This window comes from Gadus morhua, chromosome 10 (genome assembly GCF_902167405.1).
Source record: "Gadus morhua chromosome 10, gadMor3.0, whole genome shotgun sequence".
Taxonomy (NCBI): domain Eukaryota; kingdom Metazoa; phylum Chordata; class Actinopteri; order Gadiformes; family Gadidae; genus Gadus; species Gadus morhua.
The window spans coordinates 8,820,455-8,844,203 of NC_044057.1; the positions used below are offsets into that span (position 1 = coordinate 8,820,455).

General features: G+C 44.3%; 3 protein-coding genes across 7 annotated transcripts in view; 1 reads left to right on the plus strand and 2 right to left on the minus strand.

The window, feature by feature from the left end:
* ran (RAN, member RAS oncogene family) lies at window positions 1-3,031 on the minus strand. 2 transcript variants are annotated; one of them, XM_030368830.1, is made up of 7 exons: window positions 2,923-3,031; window positions 2,101-2,155; window positions 1,886-1,970; window positions 1,152-1,277; window positions 841-1,028; window positions 563-733; window positions 1-339 (listed from the first exon to the last, which is right to left on the minus strand). In XM_030368830.1, the coding sequence occupies exons 2-7, from the start codon at window positions 2,134-2,136 to the stop codon at window positions 295-297; spliced, it is 651 nt and encodes a 216-aa protein (XP_030224690.1). In that variant the 5' UTR covers window positions 2,137-2,155; window positions 2,923-3,031; the 3' UTR covers window positions 1-294. The 2 variants fall into 2 exon arrangements, with proteins under 2 accessions (XP_030224690.1, XP_030224689.1); XM_030368829.1 differs by lacking the exon at window positions 2,923-3,031 and adding an exon at window positions 2,712-2,743.
* A 10,624-nt stretch (window positions 3,032-13,655) lies between these two features.
* Window positions 13,656-22,427, plus strand: tbc1d10c (TBC1 domain family, member 10C). Of its 3 annotated transcripts, none has more exons than XM_030367515.1 (10): window positions 13,656-13,740; window positions 13,974-14,123; window positions 15,293-15,389; window positions 15,561-15,668; window positions 17,192-17,298; window positions 17,701-17,815; window positions 18,600-18,665; window positions 18,748-18,937; window positions 19,072-19,232; window positions 19,415-22,427. In XM_030367515.1, exons 2-10 carry the CDS (start codon window positions 13,990-13,992, stop codon window positions 22,196-22,198), a joined length of 3,762 nt encoding a protein of 1,253 aa, XP_030223375.1. In that variant the 5' UTR covers window positions 13,656-13,740; window positions 13,974-13,989; the 3' UTR covers window positions 22,199-22,427. The 3 variants fall into 3 exon arrangements, with proteins under 3 accessions (XP_030223375.1, XP_030223377.1, XP_030223376.1); XM_030367517.1 differs by having other exon boundaries at window positions 13,680-13,752; XM_030367516.1 differs by having other exon boundaries at window positions 13,710-13,781.
* A 164-nt stretch (window positions 22,428-22,591) lies between these two features.
* The window catches only part of rad9a (RAD9 checkpoint clamp component A), a 28,161-nt gene continuing 27,003 nt past the window's right edge, over window positions 22,592-23,749 (minus strand). For both annotated transcript variants that reach the window (XM_030367519.1, XM_030367520.1), the window contains exon 12: window positions 22,592-22,890. In XM_030367519.1, coding sequence (XP_030223379.1) covers window positions 22,783-22,890 — 108 coding nt within the window. In that variant the 3' untranslated portion in view covers window positions 22,592-22,782. The remainder of the gene's footprint in view (window positions 22,891-23,749) is intronic.

Consider the following 23,749-nt stretch of genomic DNA (forward strand, 5'->3'; position numbering starts at 1 on the left):
TGATTGTATATTGTGAATGTTTAATTCAAATTTTTCCATAGTGCTTCCAGTGGGAAATACAACAGCATTAAGTAAGCTGGCTAAAATCTCTGGAGGGTGCTTGAAGAGGAGTGGCACCTTTCCATGCCAACAACACTAGGTTGGGTCTGTCTTGCCATGAAAATGGAAACGCAACTTCTCCAGCAATTTGTCTTGTTAAACACAAAAATGTTCAAATAAAAAATAAATCTGCAACAGGGGTTTACAGTAAAAGGGTCCAAGGTCAACGGTAGGGGCATGGGCGCTGGTAACAGGTTAAAGCTCCTCATCATCATCTGGGAGGGCTGTGTTGGAGGCAGTCTGAAGAAGGAAGGTTGATGTAAATACCAGCATGAAAAAAGTAAATTTTGACCTTTTATAAAGTGAAAGGACGGATTCAACTTAGAGAATATGATAAATACTAGATCTTCATGAGGAGCTGAATTGTGTTGACAATATGACATCGCATTTTTCAGGTAAATCCCAAATGGTCGGTCAAGTTAAGCCAGGGTCCCAACACTAAAATAAAGGGGAGGGTACTTACTCTTAATTCATCCTCGTACTGGGCAGCGAGGTTGGGGTCCATCTGGACTTCTGGGGGGGCGAGGGCGGGCATCTCTACAAACTCCAGGTTGGGGTCACCCACCAGTTTCCTCGCTAGCCACAGGAAGGGCTTCTCGAAGTTATAGTTGCTCTTGGCTGAGATGTCGTAGTACTAAGGAGACATTCGACACAAGATGCATTGTTTTTTTAAACTGCCCATTCCAGTCTGAGGTGATGGTCGCTGGACTTCAGAGGTGATGTGGATGGACGTGAGGTTACCTGCAGGTTCTTCTTGCGGTGGAACACGATGCTCTTGGCTTTGACCTTCCTGTCCTTGATGTCCACCTTGTTTCCGCAGAGGACGATGGGAATGTTCTCACAGACGCGGACCAGATCCCGATGCCAGTTGGGCACATTCTTATAGGTTACTCGGGAGGTGACGTCAAACATGATGATGGCACACTGAGCTAAGGGAGGGCAAGTTCAATATAAAGGTTAAAAACATGCAATCTTTGGATAGAAAAGACAGGTTGAGCATTTATTTTTTAATAACCAATTGTTTGTTGATTTCCTAAAGAAACATGGCGTACCTTGGATGTAATAGCCGTCTCTGAGTCCGCCAAACTTCTCCTGTCCAGCCGTGTCCCACACATTGTAGTTAATCTGCCCTCTGCTTGTGTGAAACGTGAGGGGGTGAACCTCTACTCCGAGAGTGGCTGGAGGAGAAAGGTCACATACATAAGATGAGGAACTCTTTCAACTTTTCGCAGTTACAAGTCAGAGGTGATGAGTAGTTTTGGCCCCAATAGTATAGTTGTCATTAACAATCTGGAAATACAATTAATGGTCAGTTTGCATCAATGGCCACTGTTAACGTTCAGGTTCTTAAGCTTTAAAGGGGTTGTGTAATGTCACCACATTCGTTTGATAAACCATTACAAGCAGATCAAAAATCTGCCCTTTCCTGTGTTTCAACCATGACATCACAAGATGTCCACCTAGATGTACACTGAATAGAGCAGTCTACCAGTCTACCCAGGCGACTATAGCTAAAGTTGCTCATCTATCCATCCTACATCTAGGTAAAACTCTCACTTGGGATTTCACCAAAACACAGGAAAGGGCAGATCGTATTGTTATGATGACTAATCACACCCAGTGTCATTATATAACCCCACAAATTTGGTCTCCTGGATTTCTAATTCCCATGCATCCCAGTTATGTGACAGGATTTGTAACTACAGATGACTGCATTATAGATGGGTGTAATTCGCACTCCGACAGTATGTACTTGTTAAGGTGTCTTGGTGTGCAAGTTACTCACCAACATATTTCTTCTCGAACTCTCCTGTTAAATGGCGTTTTACAAAAGTAGTCTTTCCAGTTCCTCCATCGCCGACCAACACGAGCTAGAAGAGAAGCAGGGTCAGGCTGGCTGGTACTGGCTAGGGCTGGTTCTACACCTGGTCAGCAGACACTCGACTATTCTCCAATGAAGACTGGATCATTCATAATAAACCATAAGCCATAAACACTCACCTTGAATTGCGGCGTCTGCGAGGGAAAGGCTGCCATTGTGTCTTCTTTCTGTGATCTGAAACAATGAGGACGTTAGCTTCTCGCCATCACATGCGACATGGATCAGCGACAAATTCACCAGAAGTCTAATTTAAATGCGGTTCGACCGAATGATTTCGAAAAAGTCTAACAACAACATGTTGAAGATATCCGCTCCTCCAGATGGATGTCAGAGTTTGGGCGGCACGACTAGCAGCTAATGGTCCGTTCTAGCATGTTCCACGATAGCCACATTAGCGCCTTGCGTCATCCTGGAAAGTTAATCGGCAACGTTTTTTTCTGCCCAAATATAAATCACACTATCATCAAACACCGGATCTTCCCCAGATGTACAATAACACTGAGACACGGTTAGACAGACTGGTCTGGGTTACGTGTTAGCTAGCGTTAGCTCGATGCTACACACGAGCGACACTGCGCGCGGGCGGACTCTACAAGTTCCGAATCGGTTCAATATGTTCCTATATTGACCATTTATAAAAGAACAGCTACAATAATCTATTGTGGACTGAGTTCACGTTAAGAATGCAGCCCGGGTCGACCGCGGTGTGCAATAGCCTGTGTGCTAATACTTTAGCTGCAGCAGCATGGAGCCTTCCTTTATCACCGCTCAGGACAACACCGATGGTCCGTACTTTCCACGAGGTACTGCGCTACATCACTGCATTTACGGTTCGTTTGAATCTTAAACCTGGTTTCCCTACCACCGTTAAATTAATCCACCGTATAAACTAGATCCACCTGGGTTTAAATGTACGCTATGAAGCACCGATGCTCACTTACCCGGCGTTGCAGCTAAGAGAGGGAGAGTAAATGGCGGAACGTTCGCGGGAGATTCGGAGTCGACTATATATGGGCCGTTTCCGCCCTGGTCACGTGGACTAGAAGACGCACTTTCCGCCTGATCACGTGACGCTCTCGGCTGAAGACGATACAACTTCTCACCCAAGAACTGTATCGATTCTAAGAATTTTTGTTTGTGAATAAAGAACTTCCCAAGTAAAATAAAAAGATTAACCATATAAACAAGGGACTTATCTTTACCATCGTCAAAGTAACATATCACATCTTTAAGAATAAAGTCATGAATGACCATGGGTGGACGGAAAATGAAACAACTTAAAGGGACACTGTGTAAAAATAACTCCCATCTAGTGGTACAATTGTATATTGCATTCAAACTAATAGTGCTCGCTTGTTCAAAAACTACGGTGGGCAGTATGTGCCAAGAAGCTGTGTCATGACATCCAATACTACCTCATCGAGTCATTCGAGTGATGATGAGGTTCGTTATTTCAAACAAATTTCAAACTCCATTGAATCATTAGTGTAAGCTAATGATGTATGAGTAATTATTCCTCGAGCAAGATAGTGAATTTTTTCAGTCATCATTCACGCTGGCTCAGAGTGAAAACACGTTTGCATTTCCTGTACCACGTAGTGCATTTTGTCCCTCTCTGCAGTTCATAGACCGGAAGAACATTGACGCCTCCATGAAGCTTACCCGTCCTATGTAACTACATATTAATTATTCTTCGCTCAGGAGGATAAGTGAGATTTTTGGCAGAGATAATTTTACACCAATGAGGACTTACTTATGAATGAATACGTTGATTTTAGGTAATAAATGACGTAAAATATTACACAGTGTCCCTTTAAATCAGACCAAAATTTCTAGGTAAATTCACATTAAAAAAAAAGATGGGCAAATGTTTCATCAGAGAGTCCACAAAAGAAGCAGGAGCTATCAACATCCATATATTTGGATATTATAGAATTGACTGGATAGATTTTATGTAAAATTTTTAAATTAATTTCTTTTACCTTGTTGGAAATACCAAATGTATGAGGTAAAAGCCACGTATTTTTCCAATTTATGTTTTCCAAATGCGAATTCCAGTAGAATTTTCCTCTTGGAATAATTTTGTTTTTACTTTGAAATATTTGACAAATTAATCTATTATTACATTTATCTTTTAATTCCATGCCATTCAAAGACAATGTAGGTATATCATAGGAAGTATGTACTTCATGAAAACAAACATGACTCTTAATCAGATGAGACAAACCTGAAGGAATAGCCTTAGTTACAGCATTTAATTCCTTGAAGGGAATAGGAAAACTGTGCTTTGTTATAAAGTTCTCATACGACATTATTGAGCCATGTTCATCAAATAAAGACAAAATATTTACAATATTTCTTTCACACCATTTTGGATAAAAGAGGGAAGTATTTTTAATAGTTATATTATTATTATTCCATAGGAAAGTTCTGTGAGGAGAAAAGTTATGGGTGTAGCATAACTTCCAGGCAAGAAGAGACTGCTGATGAAACTTAGACAATGCAACAGGAAGTCTGTTTGGTGCGTAATTACATATCAAAACAAAAGAGAGACCACCAATTTTATCAAAAATGTGGTTAGGGATGAAAAACCATAAAGAATTTGGGTTAGCTAAGCATCTTTTAAGCCAGTTAACTTTAAAAGTATTAACAGTATCGATGAAATTTAAAACGTCAAGACCTCCGTCCGCTCTATAGATAATACTGCTTTTTTAAGTTTGTGTAGTTTATTTTTCCAAATAAAATCAAGGAATAACTTATTAATGACATTCGCTGTGGAGTCATTAACAAAAAGAGAAAGTGACGGATAAACAAAACGAGACAGCCCCTCAGCTTTAGATAATAGTACTCTACCATACAATGTTAAGTCCCTTTGAAGCCAGAGATTGAATATATTTCTAGTTTTCTTAATTCTCTCGTTAAAGTTCAAATGTTGTTTAACTAAAAGATTTCTTGTCATATGAATACCTAAATAGTTCACTGCATTCTTTATAGGAACGTTGTCTTTTGATGTTTCATCACACTCATGCAAAGGCAATAATTCACATTTAGATATATTAAGCTTTAAGCCTGAGGCTGAAGAAAACTGTTCAACTAGCTCAATAGCCTTTGGTAATTGATCTCTATCTCTGAGGAAAAGGGTTGTATCATCCGCCAGTTGCAAAATTCTTATTTCTCTATCAAATATAGATATGCCTTTAAGGTCTGGATTTTGGGCAATATTTATGGATAACAGCTCAACAACTAAAATAAATAAAAATGGCGAAATAGGGCAACCTTGTCTAACACCTTGCTTTATATCAAATCTTTGAGACGTGTTGAAGTTTAATATAACAGAACTATTAATTCCTTTATAAAACATATAAATTATTTCTACAAATGTTGTCCCAAAACTAAAGAGCTTGAGACATTCTATAAGAAAGCCATGTTCAATGGTGTTGAAGGCTTTATAAAAATCTAAAAATAGAATGAAAGCTTTTTAATGTACTTGGTCTGCATAGTCAAGTAGGTCTAATACAAGTCTAACATTGTTACTAATATGTCTATAATAATATGTCATCCCTCTTTCCAGGTTTTTTTTGTAGAGTTTAAATCACTTTTTAAGTCCCTTTCCCTGTTAAAAAATAAAAAAGCATTAGATTTATTGATTGTTATCTAAATTTATTTCATGAGTCTCCTTGACCACATGTCAAATGTATACTTCTAATGAATTAATAACTTTTTAGCTAGAATTATTCTTTATATTTTCACAAATGTTTATTAATGTATTTTTTCATCCATCTTTTATTTATTTTATATATTTATTTATATAATTGTTAGGATAATTAATGTATTTAGTATGTATGTGTATGTTTATTGTATGTAGAATACTGTACTGCTCTCGGAGATTGTATTGCATAATTGTTTTGTTTATTGTAATTGCAGAATTGTTTAATAAAAAATAAATAATAATAATAATAATAAAAGATAATAAAAAAACAGAACTGTATCGGTATTTGTGTATTTTCTTGAAAATTAACATTTTCTTCTATAACATTTAGAGAATGCCATATATATAGTCCTGTCAGTCTGTATTGTGAGCATAAAAAGAGGATGGACACAGGCTCATCTCACACCCTTTAATTTAGGGATGCATCGAAATGAAAATTCTTGGCCGAAACCGAAAATGAGGAAACCAAGGCCGAAAACCGAAACACCGAAAGAAATTATTATGACTTATTATTAGTATTATTAGTACCATTTAGGGTTGACGCGGTATACGGTATGTTGAGGCCAACACTGAGTTATCTTTTATTATTTTTTTCCAGTAATACATTTTTTTTGCCGTCATCTTTAGGCCTATTTGATTAAAAAAAAAAGTTCGGCAGTTTTTCTTTGCAATGTTTTATTTTTGTTTTATTTTATTTTCATTGAAAAAAAATATACAAACCTTACTCTGTGTTCACACCAGAAGATGTAAAAAGTTGACGCGCGTCACGAACCCATTCAAAGTGAATGTAGAGATGCGTTGCTGCTTTGCTGCCGCAGCATTTGCTGCCGAGAAAACCGGCAGCAAAATTTGATTTGCGGCGCGTCAAAATCTGATTTGCAGCGCGGCAGGGCGCGGCGGGCGCGTTCACGTATTTTGCGGCGCGTCAAATGCTGCTCGAGTTGAAATATTTCAACTTTTCGGCAGCAAACGAGTGATGACAGCCAATCAGCGTTCAACAGCGTTGCCACGGAGGCGTTGCCACTGAGTGACATGCCGTAACAGCCAATCAGTGTTACTCCCTTGGAGTGACCTACCGTTACATTTATTTAGTAACTCGAAAAACCCCACAAATCAGCATTCTGTAGTGTAGTTGTGTTTACAGTTAAACTAAACTATAGTAGTATGTGTATGTATAAGTATGCTAAAGGGCTAGCATAACAACCCCAAACAAAACCCAGTTGGGTGCCAGGCAGCACCAGCCTTCCAGGCTCCGAATGGTCTCATGAACCCATAAACGACGGGCATTCCGACGTCTCTCCCTCTTCCACAACAGGTAAAGACATGCAATGCTCGTAATGTCGGTTGTGAATGAATTCAAAAGCACCGCGAAACTTCCCGCGCTGCAAAACTGCGGCGCAGCAAAACGTTTGCAGCGCGTCAAAACCTTTGCTGCACCGCAAAACTTTTGCAGCGCCGCAAAACTTGATTTGCCGCGCCGCAAAACCTCGGCGTCAACGCGTTCGGGCAGCAAATGCGTCTTTTGGTGTGAACGCAGGGTAGATAGGCTACCTAATAAAGCGTTGGAACACACAAGACCGGTAACCATAGCAACGCCTGTAAACAAACCCTGCGAAGCCCAATCCCTAATAGAGCTCCCCGCGCTACGGCCATCCGGAGGCGCACAGAGCTTTTGGCCATGATATTATATATACAATTATATTATACTATTATACTGTATATAGAACGTTATAAGACGCTGTCGCCGAGAATTGGCGCGCTGCCAGACGCCTCAAAACTTTACCTCAAAACTTCGGTAAGTAAATGACTGCAGATGCATAGCCCATTGCCAGGCATGGAGTTGGACTGCTGGGACTCGCAGGCAGTAAACAGACAGTCATCGGTGCAGGCAGTTAACAGACAGTGATCCTATCGGTACAGGTAGTCTGCCTGTATGTTAGCCGCTATAACAGACAGTGAGCCTATCGGTACAGGCCATTAACAGACAGCCTGCCTATCGGCACATGCAATAGATCGGTACAGGCAGTAAACAGACAGTGAGGCTATTGGTACAGGCAGTAAGCAGACAGTCAGCCTATCGGTACAGGAAGTCCGCCTGTATATTGGCCTCTATCTCAGCCTCCCACAAGTCCCCGTTGTTGAGCAGCTTCTCCTTGTTGTACAGTAGCTCCTCGTGGGTCTCCGTTGAGAACTCAATGTTGGGGCCCTGGGAGAACAGGAGGAATATGGACCAAGTTAAAGGCATGGAGATTACAATTTAGAGGAAGATTTGGTTGCTATACATTCATATTATGATGCCATGAGTTGGTCGTGTTCAACACTGAACACGACCAACTCTGTAAAGCCAGTGAAAGATAAAGGACATCCACCAGGGGGAGGTAGTTGAAGATAAAGGACATGCTATCCAATAGGGGGAGGGAGTTGAAGAAAAAGGACATGCTATCCAACATTGAGAGGTGAAGGGAGAGATGTTAAGAAGTTACTGTTCTAGAAACAAAGGGTATGTTATTAGACTTGACACAAAGACTAGTTTTAAATGCTAAAATGACATATTACTGCACAATTTAAAGTCAGTGTCTTTCACATTTTAAAGTCAGTGTATCTTAAGCGTTCTAAAAAGTTGGCCTCCGACAACATTCAAATGGCTCCAGATCTCTACATTTAACCCACAGAGGGACAGATATGTGTGCGTGGTGGGGTGTCTGGTTGAGTGTCACAGAGTGTGTGTGTTGTGTGTGGCAGTGTGTGTGTGTTGTGTGTGGCGGGTTGTGTGGTTGTGTGGCAGGGTGTGTGTGTTGTGTGACGGGGTGTGTGCATTGCGGGTTGTCTGGTTGTGTGTAGCGGAGTGTGTGGTTACGTGTAGTTGAGTGTGTGTAGCGGAGTGTGTGTAGTGGAGTGTGTGATTGTGTGTAGTTGAGTGCGTGAAGCGAGTGTGCTACCTGGACCATGGCGTCCACAGGAAATGCCTCCCGGGGCATACATTGGTTCAACATGTCATGTGTGATTGGTTCAATCACTCACCCTGGCTGATGCAGAGAAGCTCGTCCATGCCTTTGTCTCCTCCAGGTTGGACTACTGCAATGCACTCCTCATTGGGATCCCTGGCAAGAGCATCCAGAGGCTCCAATACATTCAAAACAGTGCTGCCAGGGTCCTGATGAGGGTGCGCAAGCATGACCACATCACCCCCATCCTGAAATCACTGCACTGGCTCCCTGTCCCACTCAGAATTGAGTACAAGGTCTCCCTCCTCACCCACCAGTGCCTTCACGGACTTGCCCCCCTCTACCTTCAGGAACTCCTCACCCCCCCGACAAATTCACGTACACTCCGTTCAGGATCCACTCACACCCTCCAAACCCAACATACGAAGCTGTGCCCCATGGGTGATCGGGCCTTTTCTGCTGCTGCCCCTAGACTATGGAACGCCCTCCCTGACCACCTGAGGGCTCCACAGACTACAGCTCTTTTTAAACGGAACCTCAAAACCCATCTCTTTAAAAGAGCATTTAGCTAAACTTTCTTTGAGGTTCCCCTTTTAATAGTTTTTTGTTATTTTTTTTCTCTGAAGCACTTTGAGATTCTTGAATATAAAGTGCATTATAAATAAAATGTATTATTATTATTATTATTATTATTATTATTATTATTATTATTATTATTATGTCTTTACATGTTTACTTTACAGAGACCATCTAAAGTTCACAAAGCAGCAGACGCCTCTGTCCCTCATACAGAAGACCCACGACCTGTGTGTGTGTGTGTGTGTGTGTGTGTGTGTGTGTGTGTGTGTGTGTGTGTGTGTGTGTGTGTGTGTGTGCTGCGCGGGGCAGATGGCCTCACACAGCTTGCAGGCGATGCAGCACTAGGGGACAGAGGGCCCTTCTCGATGGGGTAGTTGATGGTGGCAGGCTCGCGGAACAAGTAGCTCATGGTCATCCCCAGGCCTGAGTGGGACGTTCAGAAAATATCATGGAAAGAAATGTTAAATTGGATTTTTATGATGAAAATAAACAAAAACAGCTAAAATTTTATTATTGTTTGGTGTTATAAACGCAAATAGAGTCCCCTTATATTCATGGGTTATTATTTTACATGGTCCATGTTTCCATTGTTACGGCTGCCGTCTAATGTGCATTTGAGTTTAAATGATTCTGTATGCAAATCCAGCTGGGTGATTCCCTTCCGATGATTGGTCCCCTCCTTACTTCCTGGATCCCATCGAAGCTACCAATCGGGAGTCTCCAATCAAGCCAGCTGCACATAAATAGTGGCGAAGTCACGCCCCTTCCGGTAGAGCTCATGGAACTCTCTGCTCCACTTCACCACTTTTTTTCAAGGCGATAAAAGCATAGAAAGAGGTGAAAACCACTATAAGTCGGGGCATGTGGAGAGTTTTAGTTATGTGCCATCTCTATGTGCCATCTCTGTGCCGAGTTCCAAGTGCGGGTGTGGTGACGTATATCATATGCGTCGAGAGCATCGAAGAGCTGTAGTTCACAAAGCGGCCTCACAGAAAACCTAAAATTATCAAACTTCTTCACGAACATTTTTAGTTTTCTTTGGATGAAAAATTATCATTTAAATCCACAAACAACATATGTGTAATCCAGGGCATATAAAGACTGGGACCAGAAAATAATTATTTTCTCTCCATTGACACCCATTCATATTTTTCGATCTCATGAGCTCTACCGGAAGGGGCGTGACTTTGCCACTCCATAGGAGTAGGGTCTATCTGCAGCCGGAGCCACTTGCCAAACACGCCCATTGCTCTGCCAGACACGCCCATTGCCAAACAGGGCGTGTTTGGCAGAGCAAGGGCGTGTCTGGCAGAGCAATGGGCGTGTCTGGCAGAGCAATGGGCGTGTTTGGCAAGTGGCTCCGGCTGCAGATAGACCTACTTGCTCCATAGCGTGTGTGTGCACAGTTCGGGGCGGTGTCACGCCAAATTTGGCACCCGGTACAAAGTTACCTCCGATTATTTTTGGTGTGGTTATTCTTCAATGTATCTTTATATCAAATGATGATGATATACTTGACAAAAAAATAAATTTGATTCTATTAGACATATTAAAACAATTACTTAATTCTAATGGTAAATTACTTCATGAGTAAAGTGTATAATACACTCAATTCCATTCAATAATTGTCTACACACTGAACTAGTTTATTTGTCTAAATAACGTTAAAAAAAAAGAAGCTATAAGCTAAGCTATAAAAATGGTTATTGACATGTCATAATATTGTTTTATTATTTTAATTTGTTGGTCTAATAAGTTCAATAACGCAAAGAATCCTGAGGTATTTGTCTAAATAACGTTAAAAAAAACTTTTCTAAGCTATAAAAATGGCTACTAACGTGTCGATTCTTTTTTAAATTTCTTTGTTATGTTAATTCAAGCGATAAATACGTCTATTTGTCTATAGAAAATAATCGGAGGTAACTTCCGGCGATAAATACGTTTATTTGTCTATAGAAAATAATCGGAGGTAACTTCCGTCCAGCCACCGTACTTCCGTCACGCCAGGGTGTTCTGTCACGCCAGGGTGTTGTTCTCCGGGGCTGCAGCTGCAGCTGGATACTATTGCAAATTTGTACCGGGCACGTCATCAGTTGTCCGTTGCCAGGCAACGGACAATTGATTACGTAAGGGTTGTCCGTTGCCGGGCAGGTTTCAAAAAACATTCGCCCTCATGTTGCCAAAGACGAAATAACATAATACAGATAACGGATCGCTAGATAACACTTGTTTTTACTTTATATTTGTATTGTATTCAATTGTTTAATCAAATTTAGCAAGTAAACTGAGTGTTTAAAGCAGGTCAAGGACGAAATAGAACAATACAGATAACGGATCGCTTGTCACGGTCAATGAACAAGTGCGAATGAACGAGTTTGAAGGTTCGCAAATGTTCGTGAACCTGACTCTTGTCAGGATTCTCATATGGACTGAACGGGCTTTGTTGAGTGCTGATTTGTAGAGGTGCATTTGCTCTTTGTAGGCGAGGGCGTGTCCTGTGAGACCAGTTTTCTTGTGTAGTTGTTCTAGTTGTCTGACGCCCCGTGCCCACTACCTCCGTCAGTTGTCCGTTGCCCATTGACTTTGAATGGGGACGGTCGCGCAATGCATTGTGGATCCGTCAGTTGACTTGGAGCGTTCGCCACCGTCAAAAAGTTGAAAAATGTTCAACTTTTTCGGCAGCGACGGATCCGTCATCCAATCAGATCGCGTATGCAAATTTAAGCACTGTGACGCGACTCGGGCTCTGACGATACTGGAAAGCGGGAAAGCGGGTAATCTTGCCTCGCAACAAGCAGGAAGAAGCGGGAAGAACCCGGCGAACCGATTTGATTGGCTGACGGATGCATCTGCAAAGACTACTCCCCCATCCGTCAGCCACGCCTTCTGACGTCCGTTGACTGACGGTGCAGTGGGCACGAGGCGTAAGTTGTTTTTTGAGTTTGTGAAGTTCTGGGGTGTACCAGGGGGCCGAGTGAGTGAACGTGACAGTTTAAGTTTTCAGGGGGGGCAGTTTGTTGAGGGAGGTAGACAATGTATTGTTGTAGATGTTGACGAGGTCCATGGGGGCTGGATTTACAGGAAGGGTGAGGCCGGAGAGAGTGTTTGATATGCAGGTGGAGAGAGAAACTGGTCAGATGGATTTAAGATTGCTGAAAGTGATTTTGCGGTTCGGGGGCGGGAATGTCAATAACAAGTGTGATGGCCAGGTGGTCAGAGATGGAGATGTCGGTGCTGGAGACATTTTGGATGTGGAGGCCAGTGGAGAAAACCAGGTCTAGGATGTGCCACGGTTGTGGGTGGGAATGTTGAGGTGTTGGGTGAAGCTAAAGAAGTTGAGTAGGTCCAGGAAGTCCATAGCGTTTTTACCTTCCGGGGAGTCAATGTGGAGGTTGAAATCGCAGAGGAGTAAAACAGATGGCGAGATTGAAGATAGTGCAGTGATGAATTCAGAGAGATTTGGTATGAATGATTGGGTTTGGGGGGGGCAGTAGATGATTGAAATTATGAGAGGTTTGGGGCCGGGTAGTTTGAAAGCCAGGTGTTCAAATGATGGGGCAGCAGGGATGGAGAGTGGATGGGGTTGGAGTTCTTGATGGGAAACAGCAGCAATACCCCCTCCTCTGCCCTCAGAGCCTGGGTTGTCCAGGTAAGAATATCCAACAGGGGTATTTGGATACCAAAAGGGGTAAAATCGGGATGGGCCCTAAGGGGGCCTGAAGTAGAGACACACAGACACTGATACGCACCTGAACTCAGACAGACTTGGTTTCAATGTTTATTCAGTGGTTAGAAGATCACACAATTACCTGTTCTAAAATTGCAGTGAAGAAGACGAAGATTCGTGGCAGAAGTCATCATAATGGTACACTGGGAGAATTACTGAAATCAATAAGTTGTCCTGGAGTCGTCAAACACAAAGCTGTTAACGGTGACTAGGATGATGAAACTTCACCAGTCCTACTTGAGAAATAAAAAAGGTCTCAGATGGTTATCAAGGACTTTAGTAGCTACAACTTCCCTTTTACAAACAAAGTATCTTCACTTTGTCTAACCATCACAATAATTTATATAATATAATAACTATGTATATGGGCAGTATAGCGCCCAGCTGCGTGGTCCCAATCCCTAAAAACAGGACATCCCATAAAGTGTTGCGTCGTTTGAAAGTGCTTCCTATGCAAAGTAATATCCATGACAAACTAAGGCAATGTTACCCACAATGTCTTAAGACTATGAGTTCAAACAGCAGCCAATGAATATTTATCAATATTCTCTGACAAAAGTCTTCTTTAGTTAAAACCAAATAAACAACCTTATTTCCTTGACAACTGCTACAAGTAAGATAAGCCACCGCAGGACGGCGCTACAACCAGCGGGCTTCTTACTTCATGAAGAGTCAAGACGAAGATTTGTGGACATGCATTGACGCCATGTTTGGTGTGGCATTCTCCTACTCTGACTGGTTGCTTCCTCTGAAGTCAGTCTGACATCTGAGTGCTTCTGCTGCCAAGTTGTCCATCGGGGTACGTTTGCAGGTGCTTTAAGAGAGCTTTCGTCAATGCTAGTCAGTAACACACTTACTTTTTTTTGTATATCTTGTTCAAATGCTTCGATCCGAAGTAGGCAATTAAAAAACCAGTCGAATATTACTTTATAATTATTAACAGTTAAACGTTTTATCACTGTGAAAAATATTTTCTTTAGGATTATATAGATTACAACTGTGGAATTTTATAAAAATATGCTGGCTGCACAGTTGTGTTTTGTAGTGCATGGTGTCTTCTGGCTCCAGTAAGATGTTAGAGCCGTCCAGTAGAGGAGACGGTTGTGTGTCTGAGCCGCGATCAGAGGCGGCGGTGGAGACGGATCGCTTTGGCTTTCTTCTGGCCAATGGATCCGCATCTGGGTGAGTAGACACTGGTCTAAATAAAAAGATAAAGATGTTGAAGTTGAACTTGATGTGTAAATCCAGCAGTCCCTATTGACAACGTGTGTCCTATACATTTCATAATCCATAGAAGCATAGACAAGTGTGTGTGGCAAAGAAAAGGCAATCAATTATTTTTTGCCACATTCACCTGTTGCTTTGACAATCATGTAGCGATAACATCCTGGCTGGTTGCCATGGTTACTTGCAAACCGCCCCTATGTGGTTTTCCTGTTTCCTGTCATGTTGTGCCTTCCTGTCTCTCACGGCCTGCCTCTAGCTGAAGACAAGCTGAATGACACACAGCATGTTGCAGCGCTACCATGTGTACACAGCTGTACCATGAGCACACATCTGTACCGAGCTCACAGTGGTACCATGAGCACATGGCTGTACTGAGAACACAGCTGCACCACGAGCACACATGTGTACCATGAACACACAGCTGTACTGAGAACACAGCTGTCCCATGAGCACACAGCTGTACTGAGAACACAGCTGTCCCATTAGCACACATCTGTAGCATACCTGGCTGCACGTTGATTCTCTTTCTACTTTCCTAGTTGTGGGCTCCCGGTGGACTCTACATCAAAATATCCAGTATCACAGTGTTGTTCCCCTAGTGACTCTACTGTATCAGGGTGTTGTCCCAGTGGGGTTCTCCCAGTGACTCTACTGTATCACAGTGTTGTCCAAGTGGGGTTCTCCCAGTGACTCTACTGTATCACAGTGTTGTACCAGTTGTGTTCTCCCAGTGACTCTACTGTATCACAGTGTTGTCCAAGTGGGGTTCTCCCAGTGACTCTGTACTGTATCATAGTCTTGTCCCAGTGGTGTTCCCCAGTGACTCTACTGTATCACAGTGTTGTCCCAGTGGTGTTCCCCAGTGACTCTACTGTATCACAGTGTTGTCCCAGTGGTGTTCCCCAGTGACTCTACTGTATCACGGCGTTGTCCCAGTGGTGTTCTCCCAGTGACTCTCTACTGTATCAGGGAGTTGTCCCAGTGGTGTTCTCCCAGTGACTCTCTACTGTATCACAGTGTTGTCCCAGTTGTGTTCTCCCAGTGACTATATATCTATATCCTGTATTACATCTTGTATTGTGGCTCTATACTGTATCTATATTCATCTTGTCTCCCGGTTCCAGGAGCGGCCCGCCCCCTGAGCTGGTCCGGCAGAGAGAGGCCAAGTGGATCCACATCATCAGCCAATGGGATCACGTCTTGCAGAAGAAAAACAGCAAAGTATGTTGTGGGAGGCAACATAACAGGCGCTATTCATACAAACCATGTTTAAATCCTGACACAATGATAACGAGCCATTAGTGAATCAGTGAAATTAGTGAAATAAATCAAAAGACCAGATGGTTGTAGACTCCCCCTAAAGGTGAACCCCTGTCCTCCTGTCTGCCTCAGGTCAAGGAGCAGTGCCTGAAGGGCATCCCAGCCTCCCTGAGGGCCAAGGCCTGGCCCCTGCTGTGTGGGGCCACGCAGCTCATGAAGGACAACACAAGCCTCTACCAGGTGACCCAGAAGGGATGAAGATATCTTATATGTTTATTACATATAAGATGCTACCCTGCAGCTATATTTGCACACAAGTGTATAAAAGCTGTATATATATATATATATATATAAGAGCTGTCAGTTAAACGCGTTATTAACGTCGTTAACGCAAACCAATTTTAACGGTGTTAAAAAAATTTATCGCACGATTAACGCAATTATTTTATTTAAAAAAATATATTTATTTTTTCTTTTCTTTTTTTTCTTTGGCTCAAAAGAAAGAAGCAGTAGCCTGACTGCTATGTTCAAATGACATTTGTTCAAAGCAGTCGTTTAATTGCACTATAGGCTCTTTTTTTGTATCGTCCTGTTTTGATCAGTATATGCCAATGTTGTTATCAATAAAAAATCATTTGCACAAGGCAAGCCGATGCACTTCACCATGTTGATAAGAGAATTAAAATGAAAATAATTATGGGACAAAAAAATCAAGGGATATTTAGCATAGAAAAATAATTTGCGATTAATCGTGAGTTAACAATGACATTAATGCGATTAATCACGATTAAATATTTTAATCGCTTGACAGCTCTAATATGTATATTAGTGTTGTCTCGCGATTAAAATATTTAATCGTGATTAATCGCATTAATGTCATAGTTAAAATCAAATCTATGCTAAATATCCCTTGATTTCTTTGTCCCATTAATTTTTCTCATTTTAATGCTCTTATCAACATGGAGAAGGGCATCGGCTTGCCTTGTGCAAATGTTTTTTTATTGATAACAACATTGGCATATACTGATCAAAACAGGACGATACAAAAAAAAAGCCTATAGTGCAATTAAACGATGAACATACAAACATACTGCCTTGAACATAGTAGTCAGGCTACTGCTTCTTTGTTTCGAGCCAAAGAAAAAAAAAAAAAAATATATATAAATAAATAAATACATTGCGTTAATGGCGTGATAAAAAAATTAACGCCGTTAAAATTAGTTTGTGTTAACGCCGTAGACATGTGCTTGACCTGTGAAACACTCCTATGGCCGGTACAGGCCATTATACCGGCCGTTATACCGGCCGTACACAACAAATTAAAAGAACAGGTTAACATGATGCCTTCTCCTGCGCTGCTTAGACAGATTTATAGTGTGGCAGAGAGCTCTGGGAGACAAGGCAAATGCTCTCTGATTTCCTGTTGGTAGTTTCATTGTTTCAAGTCCTGTTTTGTACCGACCCTGTAGGCCAAGCATTGCTGTGTGACTTCAGTTTGCCATTTGTTGCTGATCAATGCATTCCTTGTTGAAGTATTGTTTAGATGTGCCTTCTATTTATATTTGATGTTAACTCTTTGTGGGCATAACATTTTAGGCTTTTCTTTATTTAATGTATCATAACCGTACCGAGCAGTTAGTTTTATGGACTGTTTCCCCCCTAATATATATATATGTAAACAAACACACTTATTTTGAAGCCTGCAGAGGCATAGCTTGCGTTCACCACTCAACACACAACTGTGCGTGTTTTTTTTGTGTCAGTCTCTTGATTCCAGGCCGGCTCTGCAGAGCTGGGTGGACATCATAGAGCGGGACCTGGACAGACAGTTCCCCTTCCACGAGATGTTTGTCTCAAAGGACAGCCACGGGTAAATAACCTTGTCTGGGTCATCATTAACGACGTGATGTCATGATGATCCCTGCTGTGACATCGCCCCGTCAGGAAGCCTTGAGCGATCTCATTTACATGCTTCAAGTCCAATTCATATTACCACATTATTCAGTGGAGCAGTAAGGAGAAAGTCTAGGATCAGAATGTTGGAGGAAAAGGGAAGGGAAGTCACCTGGACCGATCTGAACAACAGCCGCTCTGAAAGAGGCGTCAACAGACACAGCGCCCATTGTCTGGAGGACAGTGACTAACAGCCTCTCTCTACCCTCTGGAGGACGGAGACTAACAGCCTCTTTCTGCCCTCTGGAGGACGGAGACTAACAGCTTCTCTCTGTCCTCTGGAGGACAGAGACTAACAGCCTCTCTCTGCCATCTGCAGGCAGCGTGGGCTGTTCCGGGTGCTGAAGGCCTACACTCAGTACCAGCCCGACGAAGGCTACTGCCAGGCCCAAGGGCCCGTGGCAGCAGTGCTCCTGATGAACATGCCTGCGGAGGTAGCTGTCAATCACCCAGACCCATACAGCTTCTCATGTTATATACCATGAGGATGGCCCGATTTATATTTACCCCTTCATTACAACATATTAAACATACTTTCAGATTTTTCATTAAAGAAAAAAATCAATGTGGGCATTTAATTATGTGAATTAAATAAAAAGGAAATTCAATGGATAAATTTATAGAATTTCATTCTATGAATAACACCTCTAAAAAAACATGTTTGTATATGCCATTTAAAAATCTGTTTAACTCATAAGAATGGAAAGTCAAATCCTAATGAATGAATGGCTCTACAGTTTTCTAGATAGAGTGGTGCTGGACAGTGATGGTTCTGAAGCCCCTCCCTGTTCTGCTCCATCCCAGCCAGCTGCTCTCACTCATAACTTCTGCCTCTGGGCTGCTTTTAAATTAGCATATCAAATGAATTTCCCCAAAAGCTGAGCTAGGCTGTTGAGAGCTCCATGCTAATACCATCATGTATCTTACCCACTGAGGTGGTCCACTGTGGATTAGATACCATTGTGTATCTAACCCACTGAGGTGGTCCACCATGGATTGGATACCATCGTGTATCTAACCCACTGAGATGGTCCACTATGGATTGGATACCATCGTGTATCTAACCCACTGAGGTGGTCCACTATGGATTGGATAACATCATGCATCTAATCCACTGAGGTGGTCCACTATGGATTGTATAACATCATGTATCTAATCCACTGAGGTGGTCCACTGAAGAGGGATCTCTGCTCAGCTCTCTCCCTCATGTGACCCCAGGAGGCCTTTTGGTGCCTGGTGCAGATCAGTGAGCAGTACCTGCCCGGGTACTACAGCCAGCTGCTGGTAAGATGAGCACCGTACCCACCATCAGCTCTGTGTCCCTGGGCCCCCCCACCACCCCCCTCTGTGCCATGTGTCCCTGCAGGAAGGGGTCCTGTTTGACGCGGCCATGCTGAGCTGGGTCCTGAAGAGGGCGTGTCCACCCGCCCACAGACACCTGCAGCGCTACGGCGTGGAGCCGCTCATGTTCGCCACTGATTGGCTGATGTGTCTGTTCACCCGCCACCTCCCTTTCAACACACTGCTGCGCGTCTGGGACCTCTTCTTCTGCTATGGTAGGCGTGGCCAACAACATCACCGTGGTGATAGGTTGATTATTGGTGGTGGGTCTTATGTTATTGGTGGACGTCGGGGGGTAGTGTTAATAAAGCCCACCCTCCCCTCCTGAGTAAAGCGTCCTTCTGTGCAGGCGTGCGGGTTCTGTTCCAGGTGGCCGTGGTGCTGGTCCGCAGGGTGCTTGGGCGGGCCGACCAGCGGCAGGAGTGCTTAGGGCAGATGGAGACTCTGGAGCGGCTGAGGGGCGTCAGGGAGAGCCTGGGGCTGGAGGACGACGCCAGCTTTATGGCCGAGGTACCGTCGACCATATCACTTAAACATATCAACAACAACACTCAGCCACTCTCTGCTTTCTGCACACAGGAAGGTGTTCAGGTGGAAACACAAGTTACATGAGTGAGGCGATACTAAGCTTGTAGTTGTAGTTTGCCATGCAGTAAAACAACACGTCTCTGAGGTACATCCTCCCTTCCCAGGTGTGCTCTGTTCCGCTCTCCAGGAGCGACCTGAAGCGACGCACCGAGAAGGAGCTGGAGACCTGGCGGAAAGACCGGCCCTCGTCCACCTTCGACCCCAGAGGCCGTTGCCATGGCTACTGGGCGTCGAGGGAGACGTTGGGAGAGGAGCGGGACCGGAGAGGCGTCAATCTGTCCGCTCCACTGGTCCGCTCGGCCTCCGCCCTCTCCCTGTCCCCCTCGCTCTTTCGCAAGCGATGGGGGAAGCGAAGCGACGCAGCAAGGGTGGAGAGACATCACTCCATGGGCGTGCAGGGGGTGGGGAGGGAGGGCTGGCCGAACGCCAGGGCACTGAGGGTGACCAGGGTCCGAGAGGAGGAAGACGGGCATAAAGCGCCTGGCAACCTGCAGAGTCGCAGGGATACAGAATCAACGCCCCCGACTGGGAGGAGACCTCCCCAAAGGGAGAAAGAACCAGGGGAGAACCATGATTCTGAAAGGAACACTCTCAAAGGAGAACCAGGAGAACAGGTGGGGATCGGACACAGGACCAGGGAGGAGCAGGGAGAACAAAGTCCAGGAGGCTCAGGGACGGTGCAGGAAGTGATTCAACATCATCCTGACTTAAGAGAGGGAGCTGCTGGGGGCGGAGCCACACAACGATCAGCTGTTAACCTTCAACCAAGAACACTGAAGGACAACAACCAAACACAAGTACCAGTGGAACAGGATCTGACGGACAACAACCAATCACAAGTACCAGAGGAGCAGGATCTGAAGGACAACAACCAATCACAAGTACCAGAGGAACAGGAGCTGAGAGACAATAACCAATCACAAGTACCAGAGGAACAAGAGCTGACTGACAATAACCAATCACAAGTACCAGAGGAACAAGAGCTGAGAGACAATAACCAATCTCAAGTACCAGAGGAACAGGAGCTGAGAGACAATAACCAATCACAAGTACCAGAGGAACAAGAGCTGAGAGACATCAATCAATCACAAGTACCAGAGGAACAGGAGCTGAGAGACAACAATCAATCACAAGTACCAGAGGAACAGAAGCTGAGAGACAACAAATCAGAAGTTCAGGAGGAGCAAAAGTGCAACATCAAGCCAAATCCGAAAGAGGAAGTATCTCAAAAGAAGCAGAGAGTGAAAACCCTTTATGAGATGGCAGAACAGGCAGCACTCTGTAGAAACCTGTTGGCGGGCCAGGAACAGAGGAGTGAGACAACTACCGATACAAATACAGACACAGAGTCACAGGCAGCAGTAGATAACACTGAACAACAGTCAGAGGCGACACCAGGACAGGAGACAGTGACGCATACGGACATAGGAACTACAGAGTGGGAGTCTGTGGCACACAAAAGTACAATAGAGTCCCCCGCAGAACAGGGCCCAGCGGGGATGATACAGGAAGTCAAAGATGCAGCGGAGGGACGGACTGAAACGGAAGCGCCGACCGCCAACCTCAGTAGCACGCAGAAACAAACCAACGTGGGCTCAGACAATGAGGATGTTGACGGTGGAAAAATGGTTATTTTCAAAAGTGAAGCTTTGAAAGAGAACACGTTGTCTTTTCAAGAGGTTGGAGTACTGATACACAAAGGTGTTCCGCAGAGTGGAGAGACGAGAGAAGGGGACTGCACCATGACAGCGATACTCCTGGAGACCACGGTGGTCCCTGAGGCGAGTGGAGGCACACGGGGTACGGCCGAGGCCTCATGTTCAGAGAGAGCCTCCGCACAGGAAGACGCTTTATGTTTCGGAAATAAACTTCAGGACAAACCAGTTTTGGAAACAAATGCAGAGACTGAGGAAGACAACGACATGACAACATGCGACCAAACAGCTTTACTAGAAGTCCAGGTCAGCCCTAGATCACCGACTGGTGACAGAATGTGTTATCCACCAACAGGGGCTGCAGAACCACTCGCCACTGAAGAACCTGCTGTTCAGGCGTTTGCCAATGATAAAGAACCAGTAGACTCATCGGAGGTCACCTTGACCCCCGACCCCTCCACCCAGCAGCCCTCAGGGGGCAGTGAAGACCGGGGAGCCCGGCAACGGATCCAGGATGCTCCCCTTTCCATGGGGGCGGGGCCTCCAGTCAGTTTGTGCATCCCTGTAAGCGCGCCCCTGTCAAGCCAAACCCCAACACCTTCTGGGGACTTCCGTGTGCGTAAGACCTCCCACGGCTCAAGGTTGGCACGCAGACTCTCTGAGGACATCTTCACCGCTCTGGAGACGTCCCGGTTCAGACCCGATCCAGACCCACAAAAAGGACCTCCAGCTCCAAGCCGGCCAGGCCTACGGCCCCCTCCGCCTGGAGCCCTTTCTGCTCTCCCTCCACCACAGGGACCCACAGGTTGGGGGACCTCCGAGGAGCCCCCCAGACGCCCAGGGTTCTTCAGCCGACTGAGAGGAGGGCGTCCCAACCGCCACAAAGACACAAAGGCCGAGAGGGCGAACACTCAAAAAATACAGATCCCCAAAATCTTCCTCCAGGACTTCAGCAGCGGGGTTGGGGAGGAGCGACCCCTGCAGGAGCCAGAGGAGCAGCAGGAGCTGCTGAGCTCCAGGGGCCGCCGGAGGAGGCGCAGAGAGAGGGAGCTGAAGGAGAGAGAGGAGGAGAAGGAGAGGAGAAGAGTGGAGAAAGAGCTAAAGAAGGAAGGGAGGAAGAGGGACAGGAAAGCAGAGTGGCCCAGGGGGAAGAAGCTAACCCCGACCTCCCCGGGCAGCCTCTCAGGGGCTCAGCATAGCTGCTCGTCTCCACACAGCGACTCATACTTCTGAGGAACCCTCCCCTGCCCCGCGCCATAGAAATAATAAAGACATTATTTTTTTTGTATCCAGCGCCAAACAATGTCTGTTTTATTTTTGTGTGCTGTACTCTGACCAACACTTAGATTACGCCCAGTGCTGTAATCTAACATCAAGTGTCTCTAGTCAAAGTTATTTTAGTAATGTACAAAAATTAAAAATTTAACAGCATCAGTACAGTTCAATAAATCTTTTTGGAATTCTTTACATGCAGACGAGTTTCACTGTTTAAATAAGTCTAGGTAATAAAATAACCAACAAACAGCAAACTTATTTGTCATTAAGTGTGAGAATAAATGAAGAGCAAGTGTTGAAGGTATCCATGTCCGTTCCCATAGAAACGACCGAAGGCCACGATGTGAACCATCCCCCTCTGGATTCAGCCTCACGGGCGACCCCTGACGCCCGAGGCCCTCAGGGGCCCTGCCTTTAGCTGTCCTCACTGTCGATGGCCTCAGGTCATTCCCACAGTCGCTGGCCTCAGTGGTGGGCCTGGTCTGACCTCAGGGGCGGGCCTCAGAGGCGGGCTGAAGGCGGGCCCCTCACTGGCCCTGCCTCTATCCGTCGTCCTCACTGTCGCTGGCCAGCACCTTCTGGCTGCTTGGGGTGTGGCCGCCCAGCGGAGAGCCAGGGGGGTACACCGACCCGAAGAACAGAGACCGGAACTGGAGAGGAAAAACACAGAAGTTTAGTATGGTATTGTAGAAAAAGATTGAATAAATCCCATCCATTTATTCCTATAATCATTATGGTATTCATCTTCGTCCATCTCTGCATACAAACAGTGGACAATAAGTATTGATAATGTCTGCATGAGATTATATAATCTAACAATTAAAATACTCACACCCCACACAGTTAAAGGGTTATTCCAGTGTAAAATGGATTTGGGATATGTTTTGTATGATAACGAGTTGAAACGTTTGTTTTGGAGCACAAAAACCGCTGATAGACGCTTTCTTCAGTTTGCTGTTTTTAGCTGATTCTATCAAAAAGCTATAAGCTTGGAACGAAGGGGGCAGTGGTTATGGTAAAAACGAAATTGCTATTATAAACCACTTAAAAGGCTAGAAGTAGCCCGACACTTCTTTGATAGTATAATAAGGGTCTTAACATATAAAACGAGGCATTGAGAACTTTGTAAGTGTACAGATTGTTTATTAAAAAGGACATTTTATGCACACAATACCATCAGTAGATCACCCGTCGACGCCATTTTGTTTTTAAGACTCGATAAGTAGATTGGCGAACATAGAGCTTGCGTGTTGCTGACAGATGTCACAATCTCTGTGTACGTCAATCTACCTATCGAGTCTTGAAAACAAAATGGCGTAGACGGGTGATCTACTGATGGTATTGTGTGTATAAAATGTTAAGACCCTTATTATACTACCAAAGAAGGGTCGGGCTACGCGATTTAGTTTTTACCATAACCACTGCCTCCATTGTTCCAAGTTTATAGCGTTTTGATAGAATCGGCTAAAAACAGCCAACTGAAGAAAGCGTCTATATCCGGTTTTTGTG

Excerpts from the sequence above, each read along its gene's own strand:
- ran (XM_030368829.1), bottom strand. Across the intron at positions 1,971-2,100 it reads CGCAGACGCCGCAATTCAAG|CTCGTGTTGGTCGGCGATGG; the intron begins GTGAGTGTTTAT and ends CTTCTCTTCTAG. Across the intron at positions 734-840 it reads ACCGCAAGAAGAACCTGCAG|TACTACGACATCTCAGCCAA; the intron begins GTAACCTCACGT and ends ATGTCTCCTTAG.
- tbc1d10c (XM_030367515.1), top strand. The coding sequence starts at position 13,990 with ATGGTGTCTTCTGGCTCCAGTAAGATGTTAGAGCCGTCCAGTAGAGGA. Across the intron at positions 15,390-15,560 it reads TGCAGAAGAAAAACAGCAAA|GTCAAGGAGCAGTGCCTGAA; the intron begins GTATGTTGTGGG and ends TGTCTGCCTCAG. Across the intron at positions 18,666-18,747 it reads GGTACTACAGCCAGCTGCTG|GAAGGGGTCCTGTTTGACGC; the intron begins GTAAGATGAGCA and ends GTGTCCCTGCAG.